The sequence below is a fragment of the Leptinotarsa decemlineata genome, unplaced genomic scaffold (genome assembly GCF_025532065.1).
Source record: "Leptinotarsa decemlineata unplaced genomic scaffold, Ldec_3_MD MMD2_tig00026330_RagTag_RagTag, whole genome shotgun sequence".
NCBI lineage: Eukaryota > Metazoa > Arthropoda > Insecta > Coleoptera > Chrysomelidae > Leptinotarsa > Leptinotarsa decemlineata.
This window is the reverse complement of record NW_027412690.1, coordinates 9884548-9901160: the sequence shown is the minus strand read 5'-3', so window position 1 is coordinate 9901160 and position 16613 is coordinate 9884548. Positions and strand designations below refer to the sequence as shown.

General features: G+C 37.4%; 1 protein-coding gene across 4 annotated transcripts in view; it reads left to right on the top strand.

Moving 5' to 3' along the window:
* The first annotated feature begins 1330 nt into the window (after window positions 1-1330).
* Window positions 1331-16613, top strand: part of LOC111506649 (fatty-acid amide hydrolase 2) — a 49671-nt gene continuing 34388 nt past the window's right edge. The window contains exon 1 of one of the 4 annotated variants that reach the window (XM_074182814.1): window positions 1331-1487. In XM_074182814.1, the coding sequence (XP_074038915.1) occupies window positions 1413-1487 (75 nt within the window). In that variant the 5' untranslated portion in view covers window positions 1331-1412. Of the gene's footprint in view, window positions 1488-6666; window positions 7029-16613 lie in introns of those variants that run through there. The other 3 variants (XM_074182815.1, XM_074182818.1, XM_074182817.1) reach the window with 3 other exon arrangements.

Here is a 16613-nt window from a genome sequence, read left to right as displayed (position 1 = left end):
AATATATCGTTTATAATAACCTTATTTGTGGTGTAATTTCAAATTGCAAATCTTTTTTACTGTGAAATTTTACTAAATAAATTGTGTGACTTTTACATTTTGTATACTGAAAAAAAATTACGTAATTAGTATCGCTATATGATTACATAATAGATTGTGGTAATAAATTGCCAACGATAAATTGTGTAATTATTTTTATCAGTGTACACCCCTCGATAAACTAAATCGAGCTCGGCTGAGTTGAAAACCCTGGCTAGATGGCGGTGGGTGCTTGATAGTTTTTTCTACCAAAAATGTTTCCGTCTCTCTGGGCCTCCAGCAGCAAAGTTTTTGGAAGCCACAAGGGCTTTTCGAACCTCATCCGGGGTTATCGGGTTGTGCACTTCATTGATCTCAGACTGTCAAAGCTCTTTGCTGAAAGCTTCAAACTGTGCTAGAGCTATATTCCATCACACTTCGGATACGAGATGCATGTCGTCTCATCAAGTGGGAATAGCCTACTTGTTCAATCTCCCTCCCTAACCGCAAGGGCAGGGTTTAGTCCTTTCGATTCAGGAAGTGACTGGACGATGCTGTACACGGCGGTGTTGATTCGCCAGATGTCAGTCACTTCTATTAGAACACTCTGCATCCAAATAAGCTAGTTCTTTTGGCCTCAGGGGCATTAGTCTGCGTGTTCTGATTATCTCCATTGGTGGCATGATACGAGTCTACTCTCCAGCCGTACCAACGGGTGGCAGAACTGTCACATCTACCACTTCATTAGCAGGCTGAGATGAAGCTATATAGCCCTGCCGCCGAAGATTGGATACGTAATACCTAAGGTTTTAGGCCGAAATAGCGACATGCTCCGGAGGTGTTTCACACCACAGAGCTATTCTCTAGCGTCCGTTGTCATTGCCAGGGTTGTCATCGGTAGGCAAATCATAGTTATGGGCCCTGACTCCTCCGAGCAGGTCGATTGTGGGGGCCCCTTTCTCGACTACCAGGAACCAAGTTTTGAGTCTTTCTAGTGGTTAGCCCTGTAGACCTACGGCCGGCACCGGAGGGAAGATAGTGTTCTCTCTCCCGGGTGCGCCAGGGCTGCCGATCCTGTTTTGCACCAGTTGCCGCAACACACCAAAGGTCTACGGTGTTAGAGGCTCCCTTGCTTATTATTATTATCAAACGCAAAAAAATAAGGAGTTTCCTTCTGAAAGTGCCTCGTCTGTTTTTTGAGACACCCTGTATATCTACTTTACCTCTGAACTCGTAGAACATTCATAAATGATTTATGTATACTGGTCCTAATAGATTACTAATCTGAATGGACTTTAACTCAATTTCCGAGCAACCTGTTTAAAAGTTTTATTACGTTACTGTAACGTTCGTCGCATGAAGGTTGTGTGTAGATCGGCTCGTCGAACTCGAAAATGGAGGCTGACTCAAGTAGTTCGACTTTTCGGCAAGTACCCTCGACAATCTTATCTAGCTCTGAAAGCGACGAGGTGAGTTTTTTTGACAATATTCACTAATGGAAAAAATTATTTGACAGTAAAATTGCAAAAGCATCATCTCTGAACATTGACCTTTGAATACTCACTAGTTTGATAGTACGTTTTCCCAAAGTATATTCCTGACAGCTCCCATCATTTCCAAGACGTTGGAAAAAGAAATGTTTGGGAATTACGAAATAAGCTACGAGGATTGTGATGAAACAGTGTTGGTCAAACTAAACGAACTATCTTTGCTCGCTTCAAGGAACATGTTTCGCATGTTCGGTTCCATAGACCGGAGAAATCTAGTATCGCTCGACATGTTACAGATGGAATACGACCATAGAATAAGTGGTTAATGTTGAAAATTGTTGAGTTGAGACCAGTACATGACAACAGGTTTCTGGATGCCTTTGAACGCTTGGACAAAGGTCCTATTTCGAATAGCCCTTTGTTTGGTCTTATACGTAATAATTCTAAATAAAAAACAGATGAATATCAAAGATAATCACTAACAAAGAGGAAATACATAATAAATTATAGAGGTATTAAAGAAAGGTGGTTTGGCATAGGATCAATAACAGGTAGTACGTAGACCACTGACATATAAAAACACTGACATAGTATTATAATTTAGTCATAATGATCTTCTGAGGACGGTCAAGAGACCGTAATTTTTGTTCTGGTGTTGGAAAAGTTTTTTCAATAGACTGACTAGTTATCGGTTCTGTTCAAAAATATCATTTTGAAATATCTGAATGTTTTTATTTAGGAAAGTTGGCGTTTTACGCATTCGCTTTAAAGTAGATCAATAGATCAAAATAACCTATGTATGTGAAAATGAAAACAATACGGAGTCTTCTGAAATTATATGAACGGATTTTGAAAATGTAGTTGAAGAGAGGTTCTCAGGTTGGAAATGATCATATTATTCAAAGATAATAATAATAATGTAGAGTCATCAGGAGGTCGAATACCCTTCTCTGTATGGTCTGCGACCATGATAGAACAGGAATTGGGACATTTCTCCTTAGAGCTGCTTGACGAGCAGCTGATGAACTCCGTTCGACAATGTTTTCGACATTGAACAAAGTGATCACAATTCTGTCACCGAGTTGCAGCCCGTTCAGCAAAAGTTCATATGAAAGCCACAGAAATCACTTGACTCCGGTAGCAACACAAGGATAAGCCAATGCATGAGGTATTCTTTAACAACATCGAAGACTTTGGCTTATCAAAGAGCCTGATCTTCGCTTTCCTCAGGTCGAGTGGGCTGAAGTCGGAAATAGTGGTGCACCATGGTACACCATGGCATGCCAGGATGGTGCCTTCAACACCTCAGTGAACCGCAGCCGCGAGATGAGTTCTTGACCCAAGGCCTGAGACGCCAAAGTCCAAAATATGCGGTCTCAGCGTATATCCATCGATATAACGCGGCACTAAACGTGCTTCATCACCATTTACGCCACTTTTACGGCATCGACGGTGTTGCGATACGCTCCGGGGGATATTGAATCCGTTGTGGGAAATGAGAAGTGCATAATTTATTGGAACTATCCATCCCCCACCCTCAGGCTCATACAAGCTAATACGCCTGATGTAGTCCTTCTCGACCACCAGAGCAAGACGATATTGGTCGTGGAGTTTTCAGCTCCAGTTGAGACAAATATCGTCCGAAAAGAGGAGGAAAAACGGATGAAACATCAAGATTGTATCTTGACCACTTTATTGAGATAGATTCAAATTCAAAATTCAAATTTATTAACAAATGTACAATATCAAATGAATGTCTGTAAATATTTAAAAATTGTAATTACTTGTATAATATTTCAACACAATCTGCTAAGTGTGAACACTTGTGTTTGACTGATAATGTTAACGGTTAATAGATATTGTTTATGAAACAATATGGAGGAAAGGAAAAATGTATCAATAATAGTATTTTATTAAGGATGAGGGTGAAATAAATTATCTGTTGAACTGAACTATTTCGAATTCAAATTTTCAATTTTTTTCACTATTATCTAATATCCAATTGTGTAATGTTTTTTTTAAATGCTGTTGTTCTCGACTTTTTAATTTCTCGTGGAATTATATTGTAAATTTTACAACCAATACATATGCAATATTGTTGCATTAAATGTAGACTACACTAAGCAATTTGAAAGCATTTATTGGTATTTGATCTTGTATCATACTGATGTTCTATTATGTCAGTATTTGCAAAATGATTTTTTATATAGATGGTACTGATTTTGTGAAATATTTGTCTGATATTTAAAAAAGGGTACTTTCTGAATAAAAGTTTCGATGGAAATCTGAAAGGTTTTTTGAAAATTATTTTTATTGCAAATTTTTGAATAGACTTGACATATTTTAACAAATTTTCATATGCACCACCTCAAGCTATGATTCCGTAAGTAGTAATATTGGAAAATAATGCATGATAAAACATTAATTCGAATATATTTCTTAATTTTTTTGTTAATTCAAGTGAATGTTTTTTCCACTTCAGGCAACAATCTATATAAATTCCTAAATATTTTATTTGTGGGGTTCTTTTTAAGTTGAGAGTGCAATTGCATTTTTGAAAATGTTTCTGTAAACATTTCGAACTATGAATTTCGTATTTTTCACTATATGAAAACGTCATTAATTCAGTTTTCGTGATATTGAGTGTTAGCAAGTCATAACTCAAGTTATGTTTCAAAAATGGTTGTTTAGGTGCCAGAAGTTCGGGCACACACAGCGAAATTGCCAAACAGTTCCGGCCTGTGTCAGATGTGCCGGAAGGCACCTAACAAAAGAGTGCTAAAGACCAAAAAACTCGCCCCTATGTTATTTCAACTGCAAGGGCGACCATCCAGCAATTTTCAACGGGTGCCCGGAGCGCCCCGAAAATAAAAGGGCCTCAGAGGCTAGCCTCTGTCGCCCTGAGAAATTAAAAAACTCACACATGAAAAGGCATATTCAGCCCAAAGGATCAGGGGTCTAGTACCCAAATATCTGACTGACAAAAGGCAACGAACTGTTACATGGTTGTTCTGATTATCGGAGTCCTTGGTGGAATGATGTCGTCTCTACTCTCGAATTGAAGATCATGCCGGCTTGTCGCACGATGGCAGAAATCTTGGTCGAGTCCGTAGAACGAGTGGTTTTATCTATCGGTTGAGTTAAAAATAAAAAAAAAATAGGTCAAGTGGTACCTGATATATTCTCAGGTGAGTATATCGATATGAGAATGAAACGTGAATTAAATTGATGGATGAAGAAGATCCTCATAAAAAATGAGAATGGAAACTTGCTATGTTGTTTACCAGTTTTATTTGTTTGTTTGAAGGTGGTTGACAATGTTTCGTGGTTAATTTCATTAGTTCGGACTTCCTTTGTCTAATATATATAAATTGATTTGAAATCCCTGGAAGAAGCTGAAGAATTAACAATTATATCAAGCAAAAAAACTGAAATTACAATGAAATAAAATACAAGCAACAACCAAAAATCAGAAAGTTGAACTATTAGCAAGAGATGAAAATAAAAAAAAGTGTTAACAAAAAATTAAAATTATAAATTAAAAGATTCCAATCCAAGTTAGTTCACGACGTTTCGACTGTTAGTATCCACAATCGTCTTCGGGTCATACCTGGGCCAGTTATCACCCGAATTTCCAGTTTGTACATCGCAGCAAAGATCACTTCGAACGTTTCCGCATCACATTTGATGATGTTTTACGCAAGAAGCGAGAAGTCATAGACGGAGGCTGAAGTGGAGCTCTATTGAGTGGGGAGCCATCACCAACAGGGAACGCCCTCATTGTCCAATCGTGGGACTGTGTAGTGCCGTGTCTTTTGTTGTCGTCCTAGGCTCAACATTACAGTTCTCCTCCTCACATTTGCCCCTTCCTCCCATACCTATCCTTTTGTCTCTCCTCCACATACTCCCACAAGTAGGAGAGGAAAATCTGTATACCCACCTGTCCTTAAACAACAAGCTGAGTAAGTGTGGTCGAGCAGATAGTTGTTGGTTCACAGATGGACCAAAAACACCTTCCAGTTCTGGTGCAGGAGTTTTCAGTCGCAAACCCAGGACAGAGACATCTACCTGGCTAGGAAGCTATGCGACTGTATTTCAAGCGAAAATTTACTCTATTGAATTGTGTGCGGAGAGATTGGAAGAATCCAGTCTCATACACAAGTCAACAAGAATATTATTGGACAGTCAAGCGGCGTTGTAAGCTCTCCTACCGAACGACGTCTAAATTGGTAGCAAAATGCCAAAAACGACTCTCCTCGATAGGAATACTTAACAGATTGTCTCTGGTCTGGATTCCTGGCCATACTGGCCTGGAAGGCAATGAAGCTGCTGACTCTCTTGTAGAGGAGGGTGCTGAAAGCGGCTTCGTCGGACCAGAACCTGTCGCTTTGGGTTTTGCCAAAAAAACATTGAACACCTGGATGGCAAGAGGATTTATGGACTTCTGGCATAATCTTCCAGGATTGGCCCACTCCAAGGCGTTTATTCACCCTTCGAAGCTTGATACCAAACTGTTGTTGGAGTACAGTAGGGATGAACTACCATGTCTAACAGACCTGTCATTTGTCATTGTCATTTGAATCATCATATGCAGACACTCGGACTGTCGGAAGACTGTGTGTGCCTCTGTTTGGAAAATGATGAAACAGCAGAGCACATACTTTGTGCCTGCCCCGCTGGGGACCAAATCAGGTACGGCAGGGCTGTACTCTTATCATCTGATCTGAAAGACAACTCGCTATACAAACTAATCGGCTTCATTAAGAAGCTAGGTTTATTTGGTGGCATGTGAATAGGGGTGAGCCACAATAAACCCATGCAGATTGCGGTGAATGGTCAAATAGACCCACTCACTTTGGACCTAACCCTAACCTAACCTAACCTAAGTGAGGTCGATGACATTTCCCCTCACGAAAACGCCATCTAGGGAAGAAATTCTTCAACGACATCTTATTATCAGTAAAACACATGAAGATAATAATAGATATTAAGCATTTAGCAACAATGGGTTATCAGACGTAAAAAATCAGGCGAGAGAAATACTTTCTTGCATTTTGGGTCAGTACACATCTGCGGTTAGTTCGAATCGAATGATTTCGAGTGTTTGAGTTTGTTTGCTTTCCGTGAAAGTGAAGACCTTTCTCCTGCGATCTCCATTTGATTTGAAGTAGAAATAAAACAATACTGCGCATTATTACAAGGAGATGTTTATGAAAATGAAAATAATGAATGGTACATCATTCATATGCTATTAGACGTTTATTAAGTTCAAAGCCAAGGTCTGGCTTCTTACAAATACCGCAAAACACAAAAAGAGAAATTCACCATTCTTATACACTCGTAATGCGTGACCATTTCGTAAACACTTCGTAATCATTTGGATGTTGTCTGTGGTATAACTCGGAGCATAGACAAAATGTTTTCGGTATGAGGGTCCAGAACGTGATTTTGTGTAGTGACTGCGCTTCTTGAAATCCATTTTTTGGACTTGTACTTCTGGTAATTGTTTTTCTATCAGGGGTAAGTCATTCATGCCACATTTCTTGTTCGAATTCACTTACTTCTTCCTTTAATATTTATATAATACCTCATATGTTAGTTTCTTAATATCGTTCAGTTGTAAAAAAGTGATAGCCATGAAATGAAACAAGCGAAAGTACGTATTCTTCAAGTTAACACACAACTATATTTTCACCATTCTCCGACTGAAAGATATAAACATATTAATCAATATTTTCATTCCCAAATCAAATATTATCTAATGATGGCTTTTTTTATGAAAGTAGTCATAATGTGTATTGCTCCCTGATGATTTTTTTTTCAAAATTTCGTTTCATTATAATATTCGAATTCAGAAAACTTTTGGAGCATGGATAGAATCATTTATATTGTTCAAACAATATGTATAACATTCCATTTCCGTTTTGCATGGACTTGTTTTTAAAAAAATCTTCGTAAGTAATTAGTATAATAGACGTACATTGGATATTTACGTAATAGCTATAACATCAACATCAAAGTTGTTTTGAGAAATTGCGAGAAATCGTAGATATATAAACTATACTATAATCGATCATTTATTTGAAGAAGAAAACAATATTAATTGAAGTCAAGCAGAAAGTAATGCGGATTATTTAATTGCACTATCAGTTCTGGAACATAACATCCATGGTGTAGTTCATGTATGTTTGAAATATGTTTAAAATATTTTGAAACTTGTGTGAGCTAAGGACTGATGAGGTCCTACCTTTTAACGTGTGATTCCTAACACGGTTTGGACGATTTTTATCAGAACATAATTGTTATATCAGAATACAATTTGTGATCCAGCCTGTTTCTTATCAATTCAAAGCCTGTTTCGGGTTTCCTTGAGGGCATTCCAATTCTCGTCCTGATACACAATAACCATGTCATAGGCAAATATATATATATTAAAAAATATGTCTTGTTTTGAATGGTTCGAATCGTACCTAAAAGGTAGATCCCAGCTGACGAAAGCCAATGATGTGTATTCGGACAATTTGGCTATAGATTGCGGAGTGCTTCAGGGATCTGTTCTAGGGCCAATTTTATTTCTATTATACATCAACGATCTTGCTACAGTCGATATTGAAGGGTTATTCACAAATTTTGCCGATGATACCACATTGTTATGGCATGAAAGTCAAACATTGGGTGATTCTAATTTGCTCTCCTTCAACGAAGACAAGACCAAAATTGTAAACTTCAAGTTTAGCTATGGCAACCTGCTATTCTGTTCTGTTTAAAATCTGTTTTTCCGTTAATCAGCTGTCGCCCTCATACGAACGACAACTCAGAAGTTGAGAAACTTGTGCGAGCTAAGGACTAACGAGGTCTTACCTTTCAACGTGTGATTCCTAGCACGGCAGATGGTAGGAAGATAGAAGAAACGAATTGCACTAAATTTCTTGGTGTGCATATTGACAATAAGTTCAAATTTGAAAAACATATCACATCTTCATGCACAAAATTGGCTTCAGGATCATTTGCTGTCAGAATTGTCTCCAATGAACTTAATATATTCACTGCTAGATCGACTTACTTTGTCCTAGTAAAGTCTCATCCAAGGTATGGCATTGAATTTTGGAGATTCTGTAGTAAACAACTATTGAATCAGGTCTTCGTGTTGCAAAATAAATTTTTGCGGTTTTTATGTGGGGCAAATCAAAGGGTTAGTTGTAGACAACTTTTTGTTGAATACGAAATCCTCACTTTATTCAGCATCTTCATTCTCGAAGTAAGATATAACACTGATTCTCCGGATACACATATAATCCACAACACAAAACAGAACAGTAGTAATAATATTCATCTGCCAATACCCAGATTGACTCTAACAAAACACTCTAACATGTACAAAGGGCAAAAAATGTTCAACCATTCACCACAGGTAGTTAGGGGTATTTACCACAGTGTTCTGCCAAGGTAAGCTTTACGATATTATGTAATAACCATAATGTTTTTATGATTATACATATGTTCTCGTTTTATTTCACATTCATATGTGTACTCGTATGTGTAAATTAGATTGTGATATAATTGCATTCATAATGAAAATGCAAGGTTTGTTTTATTTGACAAATATGTTTCACATACTTTCTAACTTACTGTTTCACCTATTGTATATATATATATATATATATATATATATATCAAATTTAGTTGACTGGTTATTATATAACTATTCAAGCTTTCGGAAATATATTTTTCTCCTTTATCAAGAATATCTACAAAATAAAGATCATGTGAATATTATAGAGTAATAGATATGTTAGAAAAACTCACCAAAGTTAGTATAAAATATAAAAAAGGCATATAAATCCAAACATAAAAACGAAAAGTCAAATGCAAAATTTGACGTTGAAAATTTTGTTACAGCACCAGAGAAAATGTAATTATTATAATATTTACACATACAGTGAGATTTAAATGTAAGTGTAAGTGAAAAATTATTATTAATATGATATTGACATTATTTGTTCAATTTCGTTTATCAAAAGTTAAAATATAATTGTAAATTTGACTTAAATTTTGTATTTCTGATTTTTTGTTTAAATCATTATTATGTTCACTTATGTGAACTATTTCTAGAAAAAGCCTTTTGAATTTATTATTTATATATGAAAATAATAAATTCAAATTATTTATTTATGAAAATAATAAATTCAAAAGGTTTTTTCTAGAAATGATTCACATAAGTAAACATAATAATAATTTAAACAAAAAATCAGAAATACAAAATTTAAGTCAAATTTACAATTATATTTTAACTTTTGATAAATAAAATTGAACAAATAATTTCTCTCTCACTGTATGTGTAAATATTAGAATAATCACATTTTCGCTGGTGCTGCAACAAAATTTTCAACGTCAAATTTTGCATTTGACTTTTCGTATTTATGTTTGGATTTATATGCCTTTTTTTATATTTTATACTAACTTTGGTGAGTTTTTGTAACATATCTATTGCTGTATAATGTTCACATGATCTTTATTTTGTAGATATTCTTGATAAAGGAGAAAAATATATTTCCGAAAGCTTGAATAACAAAAAATAGTGGTTCCATAGCATATATATATATATATATATATATATATATATATATATATTTTCATTTTTCATCACACTTTGTCAATGAGAATTCATTCTTGGACAATAAAGTATATGTATATATCTATGGGACCGAGGACAGTGCCTTGGGGAACACTGTATTCAATCACTTTATGCTTGCTGAGTACATCATCTCCTCTCACAACTTGATGTCTATTTGATAAGTACCTTTGAAACAGATTGAGTAGGTTTCTTTCTCTGACGCCAATGTCTCCTAAAAGTTGTAAAAGTAGACGATGACTGACCATGATGAAGGCCTTCGACAACTCTATGAAATGAATATACCTATGCATTGCTTGCTGTTGCTTACCTCTTTGTTGACTTTTCTATTAATTCAAGGATTGCATCTTCCGTTGATGAGATGTTTCTTGAACCTAACTGTTTTTGCGAAATGATTTTGTATTTGTTAAGATAAGACGTCAATTTGTTTTTGATTACCTTCTCGAATAATTTAGATAAGTGTGTTATCAAGGTGATTGGCACATAGTTATTGATTTCGGTTTTATTCCTCCTTTTATGTAATGGTATATTTATAGAATTTTTCAATATCGGTGACCACAAATCAATTTCCATACAAGAATTTATTACATATGTTAACGGTTTGACTATATTGCATTTTATCAGAAGAAACCTGTAGCAATCAAGTAAATATGTTAAGTACTGTTGTTATACCCATTGATACACGAAGAAATTTTTTGAGAAAAAGCTAGGCAAACCTGAACTTTTTATATGGATATCATGCATATTGTTTGAACAAGAGAAATAAGTATAACCCTCCAAGGTTTCTGATTTCAAGCAATGTGAAAAAAAGAGGAAATCTTCAAAATTGAAGCTGTTTCTGAGGATCAAAGTTTGCCTGTTTCAGGTTCCTTGACACCACCATTCAGAGTCATCTGACTTCTTTATTTCTCCGTAAAATATTGCTATCTCAATTTCTTTCCATTTTTCCGTGACATCTATTCCAATACTGTTACTCCTTCCAATAGTCTATGCAAATCTTTATTGGAAATTTGTAATATTTATCTGAAGATAATTTGTGTTGACTATAAATTGCTAGCCTTCTGTAATCCAATGCATCACATTCGCATGAAACAAATCGAGTTGTTCCTGTCCCCAAATGGATTCCTCTCCCTATTTCGTTCAGTTCAGTTTGTTGTAACTTGTATTCATAAATATCACTGACCAATTGGACTCTTCAGTGGTTTATATCACATAGTACATTTTTGGAGTGAACGACCTTTTCAGTTTGCCCTTTATAACACTTCAACAGATTCTCTATTGATTCAGTTTTGTTGAGTGTCAAATTATTATTCGTCACACAAAGCAAGATTGCCTACTCTTCTACTGCTTAAGACCCGTCTGACTTGTCCATTCCTCCTAAGTCTATGGAAAACACTTCAATCTCATGGGCTTACTATATTTTTCCTTCAATTTTTGTGACCCCTATTCAACAATTTTGCTCCCTGTACTAGTTTGTACAGGTCTCTTTCCGAGCGTATATCATATTCTCATGAACTCAATTTGGGTTGTCTATGATTTCTTGTGATCGCATGAATCATGACGTGATGTCTCTGCCCCAGAGACCTTAACTGCATTTCCTGCAGTTAAGGTCTCTGTTGTGGTCAGTGCCCAGTGAGTAGCCCTGAGCCAATTACTGTTTTGTTAAAGCACCAGGACTGTATCTTTATGAATATTTTCCCGAGTATTTTCTTTGGCATGCTTTCCCAATCAACTAAGTTTCCTATAGACCCACTTTTCGATCTGATTCTGTACCAAAGATTTTGATACCCCCACAGCTGGATAAAGGTCTATACATGTTGATAATCTGTGTCTAGTACACTCTTCGGCTTTTTCGTTCTCTTTGGTGCCCGAGTATTCTGGCACCCAGCATACAGTGGATCTATTCCTGTCTATCTATTTCCTCAGTTCTTCACGACATTTCCAGACAAGTCTTTGGGTTCGTCCTGGCTCCAAGTACAGCCTGGCTGCCTGAGGAAATATTGTTCCACTCGTTTCGTGGCCTCAAATCAATGTTCATTGAGCATTGCAAAATTGCAATTACTTGAGCCTGGAATACTGAAATGTACTAACCTAGTGAGTAACTGAGATGGGGAATTCTCCCCGCAGACCTGACTGTATACCAGGTAATCTTATCGAGCATGTTAGGAATCACACGTTAAAAGGTAAGACCTCGTTAGTCCTCAGCTCGCACAAGTTTTAAACATATTTAAACAGATTTTGAAGCAGATGTTCTCAAGACTTGAACCGTGAAGTCTGTGTCGAACATGAATTTCGGTGTTAGTCGGACAAAAACATGTTTGATGTTTGTTTCTCCACCTGATGAGTTTTTCAGTCTGAATTGGCCCCCTCTTGTCTTCTCCATTATTACTAGATGGATTCAAGAGTGTCCCCAATGCAGCTGTAGGAGTAGTTTTCATAGCTCCCATTATTCCCAAACATTGAAGCCTCTGCATCCTGCTTAGTTTATTAACAGCGGTTGTTTGTTTCATCTTCAGCCACCCAACGATAGATACATATATTATCATAGGTTCAATCACCATAGTGTGAAGCTAAAACGTCATGTCTGATTTGAGCCCCAATGTCTTTCCGTAGGTGTGTCTGACCACCATCAGCGCTACCTTCGACTCTCTTTTAACTATTTCTAGAAGTTGGTTCCAGGTTAGCCTGGGATCTAGGATCACTTCTAGGTATTTGACCTCCGCCAACAAATTTATATGTTCACCTCGAAGTTTCAGAGGTCCTAGGCCTTATGTTTTCATCCTCTTGGTAGAAGCTACTATGGGTGATTCCGTTGGCCTTATGTTCATTTCTTTTTCATCGGTCCATTACGATATTCAGTGCCTACTGCATGCGCTTCTTCACTAAAATATTATATTTTTCTTGGGCTAGGAACATTTAGTTGCCTGCATAGCTCAGTACCTTGTATCCATTATAGTCCAGACGACGTAGTAACCCGTCCATTACAAGGTTCCATAATAGTGGAGACAAAACCCCCTTGCTAGTCCTGCCACTACTGTGTCTCCCATGAGGGTTGTGTATACCAATCTCTGTGAGTATATAGTCCTGCAGCTTGTGTCTTCGATCCATATTCTCTTCGACGAGGAACATATTACCAGATACACCCCTTATATCCAATGAATTAGCTAAAAATACCATCTTCTTCTTGTAGGCAAAATTCTACGGCCTTCAAACCCTAAAAATTGTGGTACTGATAGACTGCTATCTTATCTCTCAATCTCAACTATGAAATTCAATGTTGCAATTATGCTTTCTCTCCCCGTTTCTCTTCCATTTTGGAGCCTTTTGAAAAAATAATTTTTTTTTCTATCCTTGCATAAAAACTGTTAAATTTATACATTGATAATCAATTCGCGAAAGATATCATTTTCCATTAACTACCATTAAAGTACTGACGAAATATAATTAGTTCTTCCGAGTATCTGTTCACGAAATGTATCGTTAAGTGATTATTTGTCGTAAGTTTTTCAACAACAGGATCTAATGCGTATATTATTCAAGGTTAGTGGAATTCTATGAAATTATAAAATATATACGGTGGCCAATCGAAAATGAAACGGAGACGATATTTCAGGAAAACGTAAGGAAATGTTAACTTTTTACTGAGTGGAGACAAGTGCTTTGCACTTATCCTAAAATCACTTCATTCATTCATTCTATGTTATAATTCATTTGTATCTGTATTTGTATTTATCTTTTGTGAATGGAGTTATAGTATTATTATTATTTCCTCCGCTATTTTTGATTCCGCCACGTCCACCTCCAAGCAAGGATGACAATCCAAAATTTCTGAATGACAAACATCGAGTAATGTGTCTTTTCAAAGCCATTGAAGATATTTTTGTAAAAAATCACCTTTGAAAACTTGAATTTCTGTATCTGTAGAGTAGGAAGGCTGAGTATAGACCCACAGCACTTAGGCCACATGTGCCTTATTGTACATCCTCCCGAGGAGTCGTCCTCCTAGGTCATCGTCCATCCTGTCCTTTCCAGGAAGGTGGCCGGGTCACTAGGACACATCTTCTTTATATTGGTAGGTATAGGCCAAGACTCGCCGAACACACACTCTCATTGGCAACCTTGAGGTGGCCTCCGCAAAGATTTTGGAAGTTCCCTCCGTGGAGCTGCTCAAGTGAGGGATCTTTTCTGCAGAGGCAGCCGGTTCCTTGCCTTTTTTCAAGACGGAGCTTTTGGCGCCGGCCGCAGAAAGTGCCCTTGCTGTTGGAGGTGGAGTGCACTTACGTCTTGGCCTTTGTATTACATCACGAAATGCTCTACTATGTCCAGCCTCATTCCAAGCGATAGATTGAGGTGGATATTTCTGTTCATCCCCAGCCACCGCCTTAGATTGAGGTGAGCACTTCTGCCCAGCTTCGGGATTGGTTTTTGTCATTTCTGTTTTGGTGTTTGTTTCATTCATGTGTGTTCCCACGAGTAGCAAGGAAAGAGTTGGTCACCTCTGGCAGAGCCCCGCATTACCAGAGGTAGGCTGATTACAATGAGGTTCCGCCCAGTTCCCCAAGGGAATCGTTAGTGACCGTATATCACCCTGTTTTCATTCAGCTGTCGGCACGATTCCTTACACCTTAGCTTGGGTAGGCTGGTCCACGGTGGCATGTTTGGCAAAGGCTTTAGGGGGGTTTTAGTTCTCCTCACCCCACTTATTTTTGCTACTGTCCAGGATTCCGGCGACCCCGTCCGTAAGGCCACATCGGCTTCCGGCTTCAGTCTCCTGGCCGTTCCCCTATCCATCATCTGGGGACTAGCCCGATAGGTAGCCAAACCCACGGGAAACTTATTCATGTACTTAGGTAAGTTTATTGTGGCTCAAACCCATACGAGTTTGAAAAATAGATTCGAGTAAGCTGACAAGAGTGAAACACTGTCAATCGCCGAAAAACCACACAAATTCTCCGGCGAACAGTCATAAAATATGTATTCAAGAAACACTTCATTGTCAGATTTTTACTTCACATGTGGAATAGTCACAAAATACGTATTCTGCTGTTTCATCATCTTCCAAACAGAGATGGAACGCACTGTATTTCGACAGTACAAATCTTGCTATATTATAATTAATTCTGACATAAGTGACTTGTAAGTAAGTCTGTTGAACAACATAGGTCATCGCTATTGCTGTCTAACATTTATTTGGTAACATAAACCTGAGTGCTAGCTTTTGCTCACCTGGATGGCACAGGTCTCTTTCTGTATATAATTACTAACGTATATTCTTCCACGATCTCACTTCTGGTTTCTGTTTCTTGTTTCCAGGGAACAATCTATCTAAATCTAACGCAAGGATATATAAAAACCTTAGAATGGTCTGATTCTGATAGATTTTGCCAGAAGTCTAAAACTCTTCCTACAATCCAGGTATTCAGTATGCGTTAAACAAAGCCTGAATAAATGCTAATGACAAGTGCTGGTCCAATGAAACCGCGACCTTCCTTGCAAAGGAAACATCAGCGTCATTACCTTCCATGCCATTGTAGCCAGAAATCCATATCAGATGATATTTGTCAAGTCTTGGTATAAGGAAGAATTTTTTTTCGGCAGTTCACTTTCATCTTGGACGTTGTTTAGTGAGAGCCAAGTGCTTCCAAAGCCGCTTGATCCTGACACCAAACTTCCACCTCTTCTACGTTCATACATTTTCTTTTACACGCACGCCGTACTCATTATATCGCCTTGTGGAGCAACGCGCCTATTTGGTAGTCATAGATTTTTCTTGGGCGACCTAGGTTATACTAATATGGTATTAACATGCACCTATATGTGAGGTTGGTTTCTACCAATGTCTAAACACAAATGAATGTCATAGACTTCTGCTTGGAATACGTTCGCATAGGTCCCGAGGTAGGTTTATTTTGCCTTCCTGTGTCTGCGATTTGAACAACTGCACCAAAATTTGAAGGTATTTTCGATGTATCTGTGTAGTACATCCTCTATCTGCTTTTAGTACCTTCCAGAGGAGCCGATTTTTTCTACTTGGCATTAGGACTATATAAGGCAGTTCATAGTTGATAGAGGCATTGAGTCGGAGATTATTCCACGAAGACTGTAACTTTCCAACAGGCGTCAGTGCAGGAATCTTCACAGAAAATACAACTGAAAGAGTCGACCTTCAATTATGGAACAGGCACACTTGCAGACCGGTTTCGGGCTCATTAGCCACTGTTCAGTGCAAGATAGTGGTCATCATCGACCTAAAGTCAATAATATTCCATAATAGAAAATCGGAATTCTGCCAATTGCATAAAAATGTGCTGTCCACATATAATTCCATATGTAACACATATCGTGAATTGTTGTCTGATTAATAATATTTTTCCCACGGTATGAAAGAAAGCAATTGTGAAAGTTGTTAAAAAAAATAATCCATCCTACGCGCCATTAGTTCATTACCTACTTTGTCAAAAGTTCTGGAAAGA